This window comes from Lissotriton vulgaris, chromosome 6, assembly GCF_964263255.1.
Source record: "Lissotriton vulgaris chromosome 6, aLisVul1.2, whole genome shotgun sequence".
NCBI lineage: Eukaryota > Metazoa > Chordata > Amphibia > Caudata > Salamandridae > Lissotriton > Lissotriton vulgaris.
The window spans coordinates 378,489,383-378,509,675 of NC_141694.1; the positions used below are offsets into that span (position 1 = coordinate 378,489,383).

The window sequence follows — 20,293 nt, forward strand, 5'->3', positions numbered from 1 at the left end:
GCGTAATAAGCACCCAATTCTATGCCTGTTTTTCAGATAATATAAATAATGTGCAGGACCTTATTTGATATTTTAAAGGTCTTGAGAGAAGCATATCACTTGGGTAGTCAGGCTATTTGGAGGAAAGAAAGAGGTAATGGGGTTAGCTGGGAAACTGGGGGAATAGTTAAAGTCCTCTCCTGCATCAGGGTGTCCATAGTGACATCTGTTATGGTTGGTGTCAAAGTGGACCTCTCGATAGTTATTTGGGCTCCAGGAATGGCCTCTGAGAACAGCAAATACTTGTTAGTCGCATCCTGGATGAGCAGCAGCTGTCTGAAGCACAACTCTGAGAAATAAGTCCTCGTCCTCTGGCTCACCCCACTCAGCTTGGGACAACACCTGGTGGCCCACCGCCCACGGAAACCCCCTCTCCCCCACAGACACCGCACGGAACCTATGCATCATACTTGACTACTCCCTCACCATGAACTGCAAGATCAACGCTGTCTCCTCCACCTGCTTTAACACACTACAAGACCTTCAAATGGATCCCCCAAATCCAGAAAGACTGTCACCCATGCACTCATAACCTGCAGACTTGACCACGTAAACGCCCTCTATGCTGGAATCAACAGATCCCTGCTACGCAAGCTCCAGACCATCCAGAACACCACGGCCAGGCTCCTCTGAATCCTGAACACATCACCCAACACCTATGAGACCTCCACTGCCTCCCCGTCTAGAAGAGAGTAACCTTCAATCTACTCTCCCAAGGCTAGAAATCCCTCCACAACACCGGACTCAAATACCTTAATGACAATCTCCTTCCACGTACCCTAGAGAAACCTTCTCTCAGTCGACCTCGCTGAAACCCCACACATCCACAGAACAAGAGCTGGTGAAAGAGCCTTGTCCTACATCGCAGGGAAAACTCGCAACAAGCTCCCGATCACCATCAGATGCTCGCCAACTCGGCACACCTTCAGAAAGAACCTTAAGACCTGGCTGCTCGACTGACCCGGAGCTGCCCCCCCAGCGCCTTGAAACCCTCATGGGTGAGCAGCACGCTTTACAAACCTTTGATTGATTGATAGATTGATTGAATGATTAGGCTTGGAGGAGGGTAAAGATGAACTAACCAAGCAGACAAATTGAGTGGGCATATATTGAGCAGAATTATAGCTGAATAGTTTAGGGAACAGCAAGGAGCCATGTAGCAGGAAAACAATAATCAATAATACTTACGCCTGGTAGCTGTGTGCAGGTGTGCAGTATCTAGAGGCCAGTTTGATGTCTTGGCACACATCTTCCATTGCATGCTGTGACCCATGTTGGCCCCCTGGACCAGGAAGGGACTGAGTAGCCGACTGAAGTTTGCAGTGGACAACTGATGCTCTCACTCTTTGTGCCACCACAGTGGTCCCTCCGTTCATCCAGTCTGGGGTCTGAAAGGCCACAACAAAAATGTCTAGGAAAGTGGCAAGCCATGTGCTGCCCTCTGAAGTCAGAGGTACTCTTGGGTTAGTACTTAGAACCTTCAACTTCGAAAGGCTACTAAGTAGTCCATGTGCATGCCATGCAGCAAGGTTCGGGGATAAGTATGCTACTGTGGCATGTGATCACAAATTATGTTTCAGCTCCAGACACAACTGCTCCTGTACCACCTGCACTTGCAATAAGCAGGACATGTCATCTCACCTAGTATATGGGGGCCATTCGTACCTGAAGTCAATTACTTAAGGTGGACTAAGTTCTTTACATGTGCCAGGAATGAGCAAGTTCGGTACCAGAAGTTATTCATGCAGTGGAAGTGTTCATAGTACCACCGCCATCCGGTGAGAAGAGAGAAGATCCCCCTCCTTATTCGCGCTGGGATCCATGTGGCAAATATCACAGTATGGATTGCTGATTAGGCATGCAGGGCCATGGGGTGCTGACACCCAGGCCTCAGCCTCTGCATCCATTGATTGTGGGCTCCCCAGCCTCAGCTACAGTCATCGAGACCACAACATACTGGAGCATTATGGGCATGCGAAGGCACAGTCTGAGACTGCCACATCCATTACTGGGTCCCAAAAGACCAGCACATGGTCTGTCTACACCTCCATGTCTGGTAGCATCTGTAAGTGCAGCTTTATATGCCCACCAACCAGCGAACTTCAAGCCCCTCCCTACCACCAGCATTGCATGAGTGCAGATCCTTGAGCCTGACTCTGTCCTTCAAGGCTACGATGATGGCCGCAAGAACAGCTGATACCCAGGGGGCCACGCTCTCCCCTTCTATTCATCCTATTATTATTTTGTCTTATTCCATAAGGTGAGTACTGCTCTGTGTCAATTGCATCAACCCAAAGAAGGGACCAATCCGAACTCAAGACCTATCAGCCTATCATAACACTAATCCTAAGCCCAATAGAAACACCAGATACAGCAGCCAATCATAGCACAGATGTAACGCCCAATAGTAAACTTATATAAGGAGCCTGGACCTCAAGCATAAGCTAATGACCAGGTAACAGGGAGAGCTGCTCCTGAAGTCAGAATCTCCAGGGATGCAGACAGGCTCAATCCACACTTTTCAAGTCTTGTTTTAGCCAGCAGGTGAGGCCCAAATATAAATCTAAAACCCCTGAAAATCCTGCTTTTTTGCGCACTTAAACAAATCACTTTTTCTAGCCAAAAACAAGTGTTACATACGCTTTCCAAACCAGAAAGCAGATTAAGCAGTCTCGTAAACACACTCTGCTTAGCCTCGGAGGGTGTATTGCCTTTTTACCTTTTAAAGACACAAGGGGAAGGGAGTGGGGGTGAACTGGAGGTTGCCCCTTCTGGACTAAGCACAGTGCAGGGAAAACTAGGAGAGAAATTCAACAGTTTGTGCAGAAACAGGCATAAAGCTCCCTTGTGCATTTATGCGCCCAGTATCTTGATAGAGCGACTCATGCCTGCGTCTGGATCTTGCTTGTATAGTAGACAGGCAAAAGCAATTTTTTTAGGATACCCCATAAGCACGACATTCTGATTGTATTTGTGCAGAGAGAGGTGTTCAAGATGACATTGAACTTAGTAATATAAGTCATTGATTTAAACCTCGCCGCATCCATTTGCTATGACTTACTTGCCACAAATTCAGTGCTTGGCAAAGCCAACTCGGACTCCACACTTTCGAGTTTGGTAAATTAAGGCTTATGAAAATTGATAATAGCACCACTCTGTCAACAACCGGGAGATGGAAAACATTGCAGAGTAAAGCGCCAAGTAGGGATGCCTGGGTTCAAACACTGCTCTAAGTGCAGCCGACTGATGTCGGTTACCGACCCCCCATCCCTGGTGCCTCCAGTGTCTAGGCCTCGACCACGATGACCGAACCTGCTCCGACTGCCGGGCCCTGACATCTAAGGCTAGGCGGGAGCGGTCCCACAACCGACTTGAGCTCCGGCAGTCAGCCTGCGCCGTTCAAGGTCCCGGCCCCACAGGAGGTGAGGGACCGGTAGCGGGGTTGGAGCCCTCAAAGCTCTGAGAGTCGGCATCAGTCATCGGGCTCGCGATCCTCAGGTAAGAGGCATGAGAGGTCGGAAAGGCGTCATGGCTCTTCGACCCACCCCGACGCTCGCGCAAAGCAGCCGGGGGTTCGGGTGACACCACCCACGTGGCTCCGATGGAGTCGCGGGTGCCACATCCTGCCCCACACCTTCCGGTCCCTGGGCACGAAGCAACGCCTGAGGAGGTCGAGCGGTACCTCATGGCCATGGTGTCCCTCCCTCTTCCACCGGGTTCCGCAGCGCCTTCGGGCCCAGTGGTCCCGGCTGGGGGGCCTAGCGGGTCGGGTGCTTCGGCTCCGACGCCGCCGGGTGCTCCGGCCCGACGCCGCCGGCGACTTTGGTCCCGGCACCGCAGGCCCCCACTGGATCAGTTTCCGGATCCGGGTCATCGCCGGTCGACCTCACGACCTCGCCGACACCAGCCCCTAGGGTGTCGCCCCCGGCGCCGCCTCCGGGCGACGCCGTCCCCAATCCTACCCTCGATTCGGTTCCAGCGCCGCCGCTCTCGACGTCGTTTGGAGATTTTTATTTACACGAACTGGCCCCATCCTTTGAACCTGAATATCAGGTGATGGGTGACGAAAGGGATTTTGGAGGTGTCTGTGGACCCTCTGGTACAGGAGTGCCAGTCTCAACAGGACTGGACATGTGAGATTGGGGATGCCAGTGGACTGGACACTTTGCCAGGCACTGGTTTTGTCTCCCCTCCAACCGTGGCTACGGAGGAGGGCCTGCCTACGGTGTAGTGTTGACGCGGGCGGCCAAGGCCTTGAGCCTGGAGCTCCCCGTCGCGGCCGTGAGGACTAACTTCCTCACTGAGGTCCTTAAACCGCAGTCAAGCTCAGCTGAGCCTCTGCTGCCGTTTAATGAGGCCTTGTGTGACGTTCTTTTGGGCACCTGGTCCAGGCCCGCTACAGGTCCGCCTGTGGATAGGATCGTGGCCAGATGCTACCGCCCGGCTCCGTGCGACCCTTGCTTCTTGTCCAACCACCCCACCCCCGAGAGCCTGGTTATCCAGGCCTCTACTTCCCAGACCGCATTCCCGACGGCTCTGCCCGATCGGGAATCCAAGAGGTATGAACAGTTTGGTAAGAAGGTGTTCTCGTCACCGAGTTTGGGACTGCGGTCAGTCAATACCGCAAGCCTCTTGGGCCGCTACACCCACACTCGCGGACGTGCTTCTTCAATGCCCGGAGGAGGTCCGGGCTAAACTCGCCCAAGCCCTTGCGGAGGGTCGAGGTGCGGCACGCTACTCCATCCGGTGTGGGCTTGATACCACGGACTCACTGGGCAGAGCGATGGCAACGACGGTGACTGTTCGACGCCAGGTTGAGAACCGCCAACTTTTCGGCTGATGTCCAGGCCACACTTCTGGACATGCCGTTTGATGGCAGTCGCCTCTTTGGCGACAAGGCAGACCATGCGCTTGAGCGTTTTAAGGACTCCAGGGCTACGGCCAAGTCCTTGGGCCTCTCGGCCCCACGCCAACAAACGGGTGCCTTTCGCTCCTTTCGTGGCTAAGGAAGGGGGGCGCTCCCACACGTGCTGCAAGCCACGCGCCGCAGACTAATACACAGCGCGGTGGTGGCCGTGGAAACCGCCATGGCGGCGGTCGGGGACAGCGGCGCGGCCCTTCCACACCTTCCCCTGCAGCATCTGCCTCAAAACCCTCCTAGTCCCCGCTTTCAGGCCAGTGTGATGCCAGTGGGGGGCAGGGTTCGCCATCACTACTTCCTCTGGCGCACTGTCACGTCGGACGTGTGGGTGCTGCAAAACGTCCGGAGGGGCTACTCCCTCCCTTTCGAGACGACCCCTCCAGCCATGCCACCGCAATTCCACTGCGTGTCGGGGGATCATTTGCAACTTCTGCAAGAGGAAGTTACGGCCCTCTTGGCCAAGGGGGCCATCGAGCGCGTTCCTGGGCCGGAAGTAGGGTGGGTTTGTTACTCCCACTACTTTCTGGTACCCAAGAAGGGCAAAGGGGGCCTACGCCCTATCTTGGACCTACGGAACGTCAACGGCTTCCTCCAGAAGGAGAAGTTCAAAATGCTGACATTGGTGAGGTCTTAGCTGCCCTGGACCCAGGAGTCTGGATGGTAGCGTTGGACTTGCAGGACGCCTATTTCCACATCCCCGTCCTGCCGGCGCTACCTGCGGTTCACAGTAGGCCTCGAGCACTTTTAGTTTACCGTGCTCCCCTTCGGCCTTACCAGCGCCCCATGGGTGTTCACGAAAGTGATTGCGGTGGTCTCAGCTCATCTGCGCAGGTTAGTGGTTTCAGTCTTCCCCTACCTAGACGACTGGCTGTTGAAGGCGGGCTCGCCCCAGACTGTTGTCGGACACCTCCAGACAACGGCGGACCTCCTGCACCAGCTGGGGTTTTCCATCAATGTGCCAAAGTCGCACCCGTGCCCCTCTCAGAAGCTCGTCTTCATCGGAGCGCTCCTCGACTCGGCGCAGTTTCGGGTTTATCCTCCCGAACAGCGGGTCCGGGATATTCAGGCTCTCATTCCACTCTTTCGACCTTTATCCCGGGTCTCGGTCAGGTTGACGCTGCGGCTTCTGGGGCTGATGGCCTCCTGCATCCTTCTGGTGCATCACGCCAGGTGGCGGATGCGGGCTCTGCAGTGGGACCTGAAGTTTCAGTGGGCCCAGCATCAGGGCAACCTGTCCGACCATGTCATGATTTCAGAGGGCACTGCGAGACAGCTGCAGTGGTGTTTCACGGACCGCGTTTGGGTCCGCGGCAGATCCCTCTCCCTTCCCCAACCGGAGCATGTAGTTGTGACCGACGTGTCCCTTCAGGGCTGTGGAGGCCACATGGGAGAGGCGGAGATCAGGAGGCCTCTGGTCTCCGGCGGAGTCCCAGCTCCATAACAACCTTCTGGAGCTGCGGGCGATTAGTCTAGCACTGAAGGCATTCCTCCCCTCTGTCCGGGGGAGTGTAGTGCAAGTGTTCACAGACAACACCACCGCCATGTGGTAGTGCAACAAACAGGGCTGGGTGGGGTCGTGGACCCTCTGCCAGGAGGCTCTGTGCCTCTGGCAGTGGCTGGAACATCAGGGCGTGACTCTGGTGGTTCAACACCTGGCAGGTTCTCTGAACGCCAGGGCGGACTAACTCAGCCTGCGGTGCATGATAGATCACGAATGGCGTCTGAACTCTGATGTGGCGCAAGGCCTCTTTCTGCAGTGGGGAGAGCCTTGGTTAGATCTATTCTCCACAGAATAGAACGCGCAATGTCAACAGTTCTGCGCGTTGGAATTTCCAAGGCGGCACTCGCTCGGAGACGCTTTTCGTCGCGAGTGGAGTTGCGGTCTGTTGTACGCCTTTCCGGCTATACCACTTCTGCCCAGAGTGCTGAAGAAGATCAAGCGCGACTGGGCCCAAGTTATCCTTGTGGCTCCGGACTGGGTGCGAAGGTAGTGGTATCCCGAGCTACTCAGTATGTCAGTCGATCCCCCGGTTAGTCTGCCTCTTCAGGATGACCTTCTGTCGCAGCAGCAGGGGACGGTCCTCCACCCGAACCTGTCCAGTCTCCACCTCCATACTTTGAGATTGAGCGGCAACAGTTGTGGCCATTTGACTTGCCTCTTGAAGTCTGTAATGTCATTCTGGCAGCCAGGCGTCCCTCCAAAAAGTCGGTATACGCCTGCAGGTGGAACAGATTTGTGGCATGGTGCACAGCAAAGGCTGTGGATCCACTCAATGCCCCTCTTTCTGAGGTTCTCCTCTTCCTTCTTTCTCTTGCCCAGCAGGGCTCTGCTCTGGGCACTATCAAGGGCTACCTTTCTGCCCTTTCAGCCTTCTTAAGGCACCTGATCAGCCTACTTTGTTCAAGTCCCCCATTGTAAACGGATTCTTAAAGGGCATCAGTCATATGTTCCCTCCTGTTCCTTTCGTGATGCCCCAGTGGGACTTGAATCTGGTTCTCACTTACTTGATGTGCGCTCCTTTTGAGCCGCTTCATAATTGTCCTCTACGTCTTCTTACCCTTAAGACTCCTTTTCTGTTTGCCATCACCTCTGCCAGGAGAGTGAGTGAGCTCCAGGCTCTTTCCTCTAAACCTCCTTTCCTTTCTGTCCATCCGGACAAGGTTGTGTGGCGGACAAAAACCTCTTTCCTGCCCAAGGTAGTCACAGCCTTCCACATTGGGCAGTCCATCACCTTGCCCACCTTCTTTCCGCCTCCCCATCCCTCGAAAGAGCTCCACCGTCTGGACACAAAACGTGCGCTCTTACTATCTGGATCGCACATGCCAGTTCCGGGTGGATGACCAACTCTTTGTTGGTTACGTGGGCGCTAAGTAATGTAATGTAATGATGATACTTGTAAAGCGCACTGTTACCCCATCTCGGGGTGTCCTGGCGCTGAAGACCGCTGGGGAAGCCGTCCTGGCTTTCCCTGTGAGATGGTCCCTTCTGGGTATCTCCAAGGTGAAACCAGGCATCCCCTCGCGTCTGTGGGGGGCCGTTGTAGAGATGAGGCAAGCTTAATGCCCAGAGTTGCTGAGTGTGATCCCTGGTTAGATTAGGCACCGAGGCGAGAATTATCAAGTCCGTTGACCCTGGTCCACAACCCTGCCGCGTCGGGAATTGAACCCTGGTCCCGGGCCGTTCTCTGCTTCCGGGTCTGCCGCCTCTAACCAGTGAGCCACACCACTCCACAGGACGGGCGGTGCACAAGCGGACAGTCTCTCGTGGATCGTGTTGTGCATCTAAGCGTGTTACTCCTTGGCTAAGAAGGAACCTCCTGTTGAGCTGAGGGCCCACTCCACTCGGGCCACGGACACTACTACTGCCCTGGGCCGGGGTGTCCCCATGCAGGACATTTGTCTGGCTGCTACGTGGGCCTCGCTGCACACGTTCGCTAGACACTACTGCCTAGACAGCCAAGTCCGAAGGGATGGCTTCTTTGGCCGTTCCGTCCTCCAGGACTTTCTGGTTTGATTATTGGTTCGCAGACCCACCATCGGGGTTGGTATTGTTGGGGTATCTATTCTAAGGTAAGGAATCTATTACTAACGTGTCTCTTTCAGATGCACAAGTTGCTACTTGTGTAACGATATATCTGTAAGAGACATTGGTTGGTGATAGATTCCTTACCGACCCACCCATCCTCCCTGTTCTGCGAACCGATATCTAGGGTTAAGGTCATCCCCTTTCAGGGCCCTAGTTTCATGGCACCAGTGTTGGTTCTATCATGGCTCTGTGTATCTGGCGCTAAAAAGGGGTGTATCAGAACTGACGTCAGCGCGCGAGGGCGGCGTCGAAGTACTCAGACGTCTCCTCCGGCGCTAATGATGCCGACGATTGATACGGAGCCGCGTACGACGCCTACCGACGCGCAGGGGTATTGCTACGCAAAAGTTTCCGGATCCAGTCTGACGCCTTGGGATATACGAAGGTAAGGAATCTATCACCATCTAATGTCTCTTACAGATATATCGTTAAACAAGTAGTAACTTGTGCTTTACTAATAATAGCATTCCAGCTCTTGAACCAATTAAATTAACACCTCCCATGCCATTGCCCCCACTAGAATCTCTTCCTACCCCAACCAGTTTAGTCACCTACGTAAATACCAGATCTCTGTTCAAACACCAAACTGAAATAGTTCACCTCTTGGATTACGAACTGCTGGATATTCTACTGTTAACTTAAACTTATCTCACTGAGGAATCTTTCCCTGACATTCTAGCTTCTCTTCCAGAACGTTATTGACCTACAGCCAAAATAGGTGGAGGAGTAGCTGCAGAAATCAATAAACATTTTGGTTCTCTAGTTTTGTTATCTTTTGACATCCCAGTGATAGATAGTCTTTTGATTAAACTCAACTCTGCAATCTCTTCTTTACCATATGCACTGATGTGCAGACTCCCAGGCCATATGCCTCACTTCCCACAACTTCTTGCGTAACACATTTCTCCTCTAGTAATAGGCTACGTAAAAACACTGCAAATTGGTGACTTAAACTACTGGGAAAATGAGAAACTGGCGGGAAAACCTCTTCAGAACTACCTGACCTGCTCAGTACCCTGAACAACATATATTCTCACCCACCCATACTAAAGACCACTCATTAGACCAGATTTGGTGCACTCATTTTTCCTTATATTGCCTCATGGTCATTTCCTGTGTATAATCTGTCAATAACCAAATTAAATTGTCACTTATCTTCCAGGCCCCTCAAAATCCCCTCCATGTACAGGAATCTTATCTGGAAACTGGGCCAGAGTACTCCTTTTTCGACATATTGCCAATCACTCCACCTAATGCAAATGTTAGCATAGTCCGATACGAGGAACAATTCACTAACTGGTTAACAGAAGCCAGCAAAACGTAGGCCGATTCTTTGTATTTGCCCCTGCATTTAGATCTCCCTCCTACTTGAGATTAGGACTACCCTATTGGATTCAGACAGCTTCTAAAAAACATGGCTCTTTAGACAAGCATATGATTAAAACTAGGAGCATTGTTATGTTTCTGTTACTTAAGTGCCAAGAAACCAACCTGGTGTACGTATGCTATATAAATGCTAGTAACATAACACAACAAGATAACCACTACTGAAAGGAAGCAGTTGATGGTGTAAGACCGTACTCTCTTTCCAATGTTCTCTGCTTATGCTACAGCAGTAGTTGCAGGACATGACACTCATGAGCCAATGCAGAATTAGATTTTCATTAGAGGGATTATTTCTGCACAATAATCTTAAATAGGGTAGAGGTTGTGAGGGGAGGTCCTGGGTTATGATTGGGTGGTTATAAATTTAGCATTATCTGTGTTGCTGTTTTTTTATATTTTTTCTATGAATATATGATTATAGCAGCTACCAGAACTGGTGTGAAGGTTTTCAATCTACCCAGTAAAAATAGTATTTTGAATGCAAGGTGGAATTATAAGAAAAAAGTAGTGTTCTGCCTTTTGCTTTGGATCCATAAAGGGCTAGTGCCCCTAGGCTGCTTACCTCGCCTAACAGACTTGCCTGCTCTGGTAGCTGGTGGGTATTGATAGGGGAGCGTAGCTAAGGCTCTTCGTGTGTCTTGAGATTTTTATCGGTACGCAGTTTTTGTGTGTTTAAGTGTGAAAGGTTTCCAAGTAGATATTCTGAACGGGTTTGTCTCCATTCTACATCTCTTGCTGGAGTCAAGCAGATCAATAAGACCCAACAGGGACATCATATTTTATATTATTGGTGAAGTATTTTGTTTTTATTTTCACATTGAAAGTCACGATTGCAGAAGGCAGGTTTTATGGCCAAGTTTTGTAGGGCACCAGCATTTTTTTCACCAATCAGTTTATAGACCATCTTTGCTGAGATGATGAAATCCACCACATATGCCAGTACCTGCGATTTTTGTGTAGGCGAATGTTTCTTCCTTTTGGAGCTAGTCTAGCACTGGTTTGTAGCTTTTGCTGTGGCTGTAATGTCTGCAAACAAACGCAACAAATATTTACAACCTTCCTGAATTCCAGATCTAGTCTTAATTTTTCCGACAGTGGTTTCCATATCACAAGCCAGAAAAGGTTGGTGCACATGCAGATAGAGGTCCTGTTTCCCAACATGAAAGGTGGTGATTATACACATCCGTGCCAGTGTGTGTGTGTTTTACTTCGGAGCTTGGCAATGACTTCACGTTTGTGGTCTATGATTCATTTTATTATGTAGCACCAGGGATACTCATTATGTTGTTAGTTTGAGTTGGAAAGTGGATTAGTAGTAGTATTTAGGAGCGACTTGCCACTAGTAATAAGGCTGCAAGCACAATAAAAGGATTTATCAAAGGCTCCATATTCCCTTGCTCAACCCTTGGTAGCTCTCAACAAGCAGGCAGGCGTAACGAAGGAGAAAGGGATGTAAAGCATTCAAAAAACCAATACATTACATAAGTAAGACTCAATACACTCAACACACAATAAAAATCTATCTCCAATTCATAAAAAAATAGGTCATATTTGTATGAACAAATACACACCAAAATGACAACAATCCCATGTAGGGAACTGGAGATATGATTTTATAAAGATTAAACACTTTATAGTACTTAAAAACGTTGGGCACCAAATTGGGAGATCTGGTCGCGCTTGACAGAGACAAGGTCAAAGTTTTAGGCCCACAGTGATGGAGCACTGATCAGATACACTAAGTGGGAGGTTTCGGTCAAAATTCTGCCTGCACACTTAGTTGTTTTTCTGGAGCTTTTTCTCTCAACTTCCAGCAAGAGTCCTCTCAAGGCCGGATTTGCGTCAATGTTGGCTTGGTTTTCTGCAAGGCCCCAGTCAAATCCTGGAAGTCTGGAGCTCCTGAGCTTGCACTGCAACACCACAACACCAATCCAGGGGTCTAGAATCTGAGATGGTCCTTGGGATACTGGGACTACAATTCCCACAATGCACCTGGCCAAATCCTTAAAATTCCACTGGACGCCTTCTAGGATAGGGGCTTCATGGTGGAGATGAGCTCAGTTAACCTGAAGCATGCAGAGAGTCCCTTCCTTAATCCTTCTTGAAGCCAGGCATATTCCTTAGGGCTGTAATTCTAAGTGTGCAGCAGGGGCAGTCCTTCAGAGTACAATCCTTTCGGTTGCAGGCCAGGGTTCCAGCAGGGTAATCCTCCTTCTCCTTGTAGTTTCAGGCAGCATATCGGAATTGCTTGGTAACTCCATATTTTGCTGTGTTCCTAAGTGTCAAGCAGAGGGCACCCCCTGACCAATGGGGTGCAGGGTTCCACCCAGGTGTATGACCACTTCCTCCAAAATGTGACAATTGCTTGCCCCTGAAAACACAATTTTTTCAAAATCAAATATGGGGGAAGTCTCTCCTTGGAGTTAAGAGCTGGCTAAACTAACCCACTTGCATGGCTAACATTCCCTAACACTCTCCTTCCAGCCCTCTCCCTAACCTAATTACAGGTGTTTCTGTGTGGCTGGGGGTGCTAGATGTGAGGATGAGCCTGTGCTGTCCTAAAGTGTAATTCTACCTTTGAATGCCAGTTTGGTCATTGCACCCCCTGCAGTTTCATTTATCTTGCCACAGGACAGCTTGGATCAACCTGGCAGAGGCTAGCTAATCGGGAGAGAGCAGCTGAAAGGCTGGATTTTGGCTTAACCCCTTCGATGCGGATGACAAAGCCAGCTCGTCATGTGCGTTACCTGTGCTGCGCGCATGACGAGCTGGCTTTGTCACGTTACCCGCAATTTTTAAATTTCAGCGCGCAGTGGGAAAACCCTCTAGCGCGCATGCGGTTAAAGGACAAAGTTTAATAACTTATTTTCTGCAATAGTTATAAATCGAACAGTGGCAAGTTGTTAGATTTATCTTAACTGTCATTTTAAGTCATTGAATGACCTTTTTATCTCACTCCTGTTGAGATTTATACTTAAATAAAATATTCCAATGTTAGCCTATGGAGCTCATTATCTACAATAGGGTAAACAAAATTGGCAGTTTCTCCGTCACCAGGGCTTATAACACATCTTTTATAATGTCACCGCTTATAGTGCATAGCACCCTACCCCTGGGGCACCTAAGGGAGACTTTCGGGGTCACTTATAAGGAAGATTACTACTTTGGAAATACCTTTAAATCCAAAATCGAATTTACATGTATTTTCATTTTAAAAACCGTATGCAAAGCATGGCTGCGTTTAAAAGGACAGCAGGCAGCATAGCAGTGCACACTCCAGTGCAGAAAATCTACTGGGCCCCCAAACCTCCCTGCTCAATTATATACTAGGAACTTTTAGGTAGTTTGAATTCCCCTTGCCTTATTATATACTAGGGACTTACAGGGATCTGTAATTGCAATTGTAATCACACCTAACCACCATATATATACTTTTAAAGCAGAGAACTGGTCCTGGGTCTGGTAAGCAGAGCTCAAGTCACAATCAGTCAGTTACTACCAGTGCCAATCATAAAATGGGGTTGATAGGACCAAAAGGATGTCTTTCTCATAGTTTGCATTTGATAAGTTTATTGTAAATCATGCATATTAACCCTTATAGTAGCTTGTTTGAAGTCTACATTTTAGATTTAATGGCATGCAAGAAACGGTCATGAAAAGTTGACATTGAAGTCCTTGGGCAAGGTGAAGGCGCTTGAGGCGAGGCCTCATAACACCATCCACCTTCTCTAGCTTCTTTTGTCTCCTTCTCTCACCATCTCCTTGTCTTCCTACCATCATTCTTCACTTTGTGTCTTTCCACTGCCCCATATTCACGTTCACTCCACTTTCACATATTAATCTCTACAATTCTCTTCGGCAAATGTAACGTGTTTACCCATCAACAAATAAAACATATGCTGCTGCAGTGACACTGCAAGTCAGGACAAAGCCTTTCTGCATAATCCACTACCTCAATCGAAAACACAGTAATCAGCAGATTCACAATGTACTTAGACCTGACATATTCCTTGGCCACTTGGACCTGTTTCTCTGTCCGAAATGGGCATTAAAGTAAACTGGGGGCGGGGGGTTGAGAGGGTGGTAGGGGTAGGCGTAAGGAGAACCATATGAATTCTGAATATACACCAGATGAACTGCCGGATGATGGGGCAGGTGAGTACACTGTCTGCTTACCATGAATATGGATGAAGGAATCACATGCCTGTCCTGGGAAGTTAAGGAGCTAGGATCTTTCATTGGACCTCAGTGGAACCAATCATCTGTTCCCACTTTGTCATAGTTTCGAAACCACATGTTCAAAGGGGGATGGGATAGCTCTAGGAAGAGTAATGGTTGGGGGAGGGGTGGGTGTGGGGAAGAATCAGTTGAGAACAGCAGCAACAACTATACTGCTCTTCCTTCAGTTGTTTTTCCATCCCACCATAACACGAAATCTGCATAAAATCAAACGGAGCTTTTCAAATGGGTATCAGCATGCTCATAAATGACATTGCAATTGATAAGTGTGTTGGATATTAATACTTCTTTTATTTATTTACAGGAAATAGGAATGGAAACAAATTGTATCCAGACCTCCCCAATTATTGGGCAGATGCAGGTATCGTAAAACCAATAGTATTAAGCAAAAGAAATCTGTTAACGCTCATGTGTGCATGCGCTCTCATTTGAATGCTCTTCCAATTAGGGTCGCTTTCACTAAAACTTACTGATGTTAATGCCTGCTAAGCATGGGCGGAAAATCCGTTTTGCTCGCGGATTTTCGGTAAATTCGCAATCCGCGAGATTCGCGAATCTCCCGCAAAATCCGCGAGCAGCGGATTTTATGGCTTGCTCGCACTGTTCGCGTGAGTTCGCGGCTTCCCAGTACAACTTCGCGCCCCGCGAATAAGCGCAAAATTGCAGAAATACGATCTTAGCAAAACTGAAACTACTTACCAGGTTCAAAAGTTCAGGCTCATCATTAGTAGCCATTTCCTGTAGTGCTTCCTGAGGGGCCCCTCCAGAGTTCAGTTGCCAGTTGCAACTATTATGTGACCCTGCTCTGAACCTCAGAATAGTTACACATATGCCACAAAGGTCCTGAATTACAGCTAAGGGAGACAAGCAGGAGCCAGGCTGGAAGTTCAAATCCATTAATCAGCCCCTAATTCATTATTGTCAGTTGGGGCAGGGCAGGTGTTGTAACTAATTTTGCAACAATGAAAGCACTTAGCAAGTGCAAAAGATCACTAATCAGGAAGCACTAAGGAAGCAGGTGCCAGCTAAAAAAATATTCTGTGACACATTAATCAGCCCCAAATTAATTCAGGTCACTTGAGGCAGGGAAGGTGTGCTTGCTTTGCCACAATAATGTACACTGACTGGACAACCAGAGGGTGCTGTGATGAAACAGAGGGTGGCATGGGTGGGCCAGAGGGTGGCATGAGTAGTCAGAGAGTGGCAGTGGTGACAGAGAGTGGCAGTGATGAAGAAGAGTGTCCCAAACAGGCTGGACACGTAGAAACAACAAGTTCGCGAAACTTGCGACCCGACAGGTAAGTTCGCGTTTGCGAAATTGTACAAAACCCTCGCGAACTGGCAGAAACCCGCGCGAACACACAAAAAAAAAATTCGCGAGAATTCGCGGATTTTGCGAATTGCGAGTTCGCAAATCCGCAAAATTCGCGAACGCGAGATTCGCAAAATTCGCCCATGCTTAATGCCTGCATATGTCCAAACGTTTCCTCATCTTTCCAGCACAAGAGTTACAGGTCATTATGTTATCTGTGAGGTCACTTCTTATTTTTAAAATATACTAATCTCTTTCAAGGCATCCCGCAAATATTGGAAACTGACGCAATATTAGTAGCTAATTACTAAAGAAGCATTTGCAATGCAAATTGGTCTCGCATTTGTGAGATTTACAGCTACTGGCGTAAATGACAATCTTTTACCCATGTGTTTTGGTTTGTAGTGGGAGGAAGTAAAAATAAAAGGAGAGACAAGGAGGAAGGATTGCCTTGTGTCATATAACTAGTGCTCATATAAAACGCTCTAATACATTTGGGTCAAGTTCGCGCTATATAAAAACTGCAACCCAAAAAAACACAAGGATGGGGAAGGACCATGCAGACGACGGGAAATATCAAAGACTCAGACGACGGGGTACAAAAGCTAGAAATGAGATAAGGAGGTGACTTACAGGGTACGTTGAGCACATTTTGTGACAGTCCTGTAACATGAGATGAAACAAAAGCACCAAAGAGTGCGCTGAAACATGTAAATATGCAGATGTGAGAGCCTACAAGTAACCGGGCCAGTTGCCATGAATGGCAACAATACACAAAGAGGCGGTACAAATGTAAGTGATGCACCACTGATAAACAAGAATTTTTGAAGGCGCACAAAGGAACAAATCAAATGATGGGTGTGCTCTTACCCCATACACTAGATACAGCAGTCTCGCAGAGCAGCACATGTACGCAGACTTTTGGCTCAACCCAAAAACAGGGCTCCAAGAGCCATTTTTATTTTCTGCCCATGCTGCTGACTTCTTGAGCCATAAAAGACCTAAAGTCAATCCAGGGTAGGAGTCCTTACCCCTAATGCACGTCCTTGAGACCAGGGTGCAGTGGGGTGAGTGATGCATGCTTCAACAGATAGATACCAGTGGGATTGGCATCCGTGACGCTGGTGTGAGTGAACCTGTGCAGAGGGATAAGAAGTGTTACCAGTGTTTGGAGAAGCTATTGGTCTGTCCACTAAGTAATTAGTTGTCAGGCAATATATAGTAGACGAGCCATGCTGTTCTATGAACTGCACAGCACCTAGAAGCCATTTACTGTTCTCTACGTGGCATACCATAATTATTGTACTCACTAGACTTTCATTGGGAGAACGGAAGGTACGTAGATTCACTCGCAGATCTAGTCGAGGTCAATGTTTTAGTAAATGTTCAAGGTCACCACCCCTATGATCCGCCAGTCAACCCCTGTATTTTGATCTACCTGACTACTTTCTTGCTGACAGGTAAGTACTCAGTACTTGTTTATGCAAATTTTTATTGGCTGCTTGTAAAGTAGAGGTGGAGGCAGGTTTGATCTCATAAGATTTATTGAGATAAAAGGTAAAACAGGTGGAGCCAGGAAGCACAGCTGCACAGTAGCTCAGGAAGGCTTCAACTGCCCCCACATGGAATACGAACTTTACAGAAGTAATTGGCATTCTACAGAGTGGCTCGCTCTAACACGAGCCTTAAAGCAAAACACAAGAAATAATAGTAAGCACAACATAACACATCCCCCCCCTCACAATAATAAAGCAAAAGGAACTCCAAGGGAAATGGTAAGGGAATAAAAGGAAGGAGGAAGGAAAAAACAAAATGGAAATTAATAAACTACTTAACATAATCCTTTAGCCAACAAGGCAACACTCGCGTCCTATTGGAAACTTTAACAGCAGGTAATGTGGGTGCTGAAACAGTGTCACTACTAACAGAAGAGGGACTTACATTGGGGAAAGAAGTCACATTATCACGCACATGACTGGTGTCAATTGAGCTGAGTTCATGTTCAGCATGGCAAGGTTTATGTGAGAATTCATTTATCTGACAGTCAGGAGAAACAGGAGAATCGGTTACCCCATCCTCCTCCCTTAATTGAGGCAGAGAAACATCAGGCGCAAGTTGGGACTGCAAACTGCTGTCCTGAAAGTAATCCTCAACCCAATCAAAATCAGTAAGCTTGCCTTTCACGATTTTGCTCGCATCATGATTTTGACAAATATCCAAAGCCACATCTTTCAGGTTCCAAACTTTTCCGTCACTTAACCTGACTGAGTTCCTAAGAACTTCAAGAACCTGTTTAGGTGAATCAAACTTGTTCTCACCTTTCAAAACCTTGTAAGGTTTCTTAATCCTGACCCAATCACCAGTTTTTACAATGACATTTTTCACACCATGGCGCTGATCATAGTAAGCCTTACTCCTGTCATGCACCAATTCCAAATTTTTCTTGACCTCAATAGGTGACCATTGTTGGACATTATCTTTGAATAACCAGCTAGGGTTAAATTTACACCTAGGTAGCCTGCCACGCATCATCATAAAGGGGGAAACTCCTGTGCAGTTATTTAAGGTCACTTTGTAAGACCACACAGCTTTTTGTATTTCCAATTTCCAATCCAAACCTTTGTAATTTGCAGCTTGCAAAATCCCCTTAATAACTCTATTGAAGCGTTCAACAGTTCCATTCCCGCTAGGATTGTACAATGAGGTTGTTTTGTGTGTAATACCACACTTCACAAAATAATCTTTAGCAACTTTGGACAAGAATTGTACACCATTGTCCGTTAAGATATTAACGGGTAAACCTTCCACTATAAAAATTTTATCTAAAAACTTCAACACAGCCTGAGTATCCACTCTATCCACAAATTTAACTACGGGCCACTTGGTAAACAGATCAATGGCAACTAAACCATATTCCTTCGGGTCCCCTACAGGACCAAATATGTCCACAGCGATAGTTTCCCAAGGCATGCTAGGAATGAGTCCATCACTCATAGCTGGTCTCAAAGTCCTCAAGGATTTGTCTGCGGAACTGCAAACAGGGCAACCTCTGACAAAAGTCTCCACTTCACTGTCAATTTTTGGCCACCAAAACAAACTTTTAACAGATAACTTAGTTCTTACTATGCCGAAATGCCCCTCATGACATAACTCTAGGATTTTTTTCCTTAACCCAGAAGGTGGAACAATCCTGTCCCCTCTCAGTAGAACCTCTTTCTCAAATGATAATTCAGAACGTACCTCCCAAAACGGCTTCACAGTGCCAGATAAAAATCTTTCTTTCGGCCAGCCGTGACAAATAAACTTTGAGACCTCTACTAATTCCTTATCTGCATTGTGTTCTCTTAACCAATCCTCCCTGCTAATGGCCGGGAACCCAGAATCGTGTATAAACGCCACACTAACGTTTCCCCAAGGGTCATCAACACATTCTTCCAGGGGGGAAGGAAGTCTTGATAGACAATCAGCAACAACATTGTCTTTTCCTGGCACATATGTGATATTGTAAATGTATTCTTTCATGCGCATGGAGATCCTTGCCAACCTAGCAGAAGCAGTAGCAGTGCCATCAGTGGATAAAATGTGGACCAACGGTTTGTGATCAGTCCTAATGTGAACCATTTTCCCCCAAACAAATGCGCGAAAGTGTTCTAAAGCCCAAGCACAAGCCAAGGCTTCCCTTTCTATAATAGGGTATCTGCTTTCAGCAGGTGACAAGGCTCTGGATGCAAATAAGATGATTCTGTCTTTACCCTTTTCATCTACTTGTGACAAGACTGCGCCCAAACCCTTGTCGCTTGCATCCGTTGTCAGACAACAATCCAAATTAGGGTCGAAATTAGACAAAGCGCTCACTTTCTGCAACTCCCACTTGATCCCAGAAAACTCCTTCTCACACTCTTTAGACCATACAAATTTCACGTTTTTCTTCAGTAGGGATCTGATGTTATATACCTTTGAAGCAAAGTCCTTGATGAACTTGGCACAATACTCAGCCATACCCAAAAAGGGTTTGATTCCTTCCTTAGAATCAGGTGCAGGTGAGGTAACAATACTTTCTATTAGTGAAGCTTTTGGTCTGACGCCCTCCTCACTAATTATATGGCCAAGATATGAAACACTTCTTTCACCAAATTTGCATTTAGACAGTTCAACAGTCAACCCAGCAGAACTAAGTGTGTTAAAAACTTTCCACAACTTTGTGTCATGATCTTCTTTATCAGTGCCAGCAATCAGAACATCATCCTGAAAAAAACAAATGCCATCCATATCCGCAAACAATTTGTGCATTAAGCGTTGAAATACAGCCGCGGCTGATGCAAGGCCGAATGGCATCCTTATAAATTGAAAACAGCCAAATGGTGTGATGAAGGCTGTTAGATGCCTAGACTCAGGTTCTAAGACTACCTGGTGGTAGGCAGCGGAAAGGTCTACTGTGGAAAACCAAGTCGCTCCCCTTAAGGAGGAAACCATTTCATTAATTTTGGGCAAGGGGAAACGTTCAATCACAATATTTTGATTTAGATGGCGTAAATCAATACATAAACGGATTTTACCGTTGGGTTTCCTCGCTACGACTATTGGACTAATCCACTCCGAAGAGTCTACCTCTTCGATAACACCCTTAGCTAATAGACCCTGAATTTCTTTTTTGACTTCGTCTCTTATCAACAGAGGAATAGGCCTAACTTTATGCACTTTGGGTTGTGCATTTCCTTTGAGCATGATTCTATGCTCAAAACCCTTAAGCTTGCCTAACTGTCCGCTTACTACGCTGGCGAATTTACTCTTCAAAATATCTTCCAACTTG

The 20,293-nt window shown here is 47.8% G+C and overlaps 1 protein-coding gene across 1 annotated transcript in view; it reads left to right on the plus strand.

Moving 5' to 3' along the window:
• The window catches only part of SH3YL1 (SH3 and SYLF domain containing 1), a 665,923-nt gene that overhangs the window by 497,722 nt on the left and 147,908 nt on the right, over nucleotides 1-20,293 (plus strand). The window contains exon 9 of the mRNA XM_086926395.1: nucleotides 14,476-14,532. Within this exon, the coding sequence (XP_086782521.1) occupies nucleotides 14,476-14,532 (57 nt within the window). The remainder of the gene's footprint in view (nucleotides 1-14,475; nucleotides 14,533-20,293) is intronic.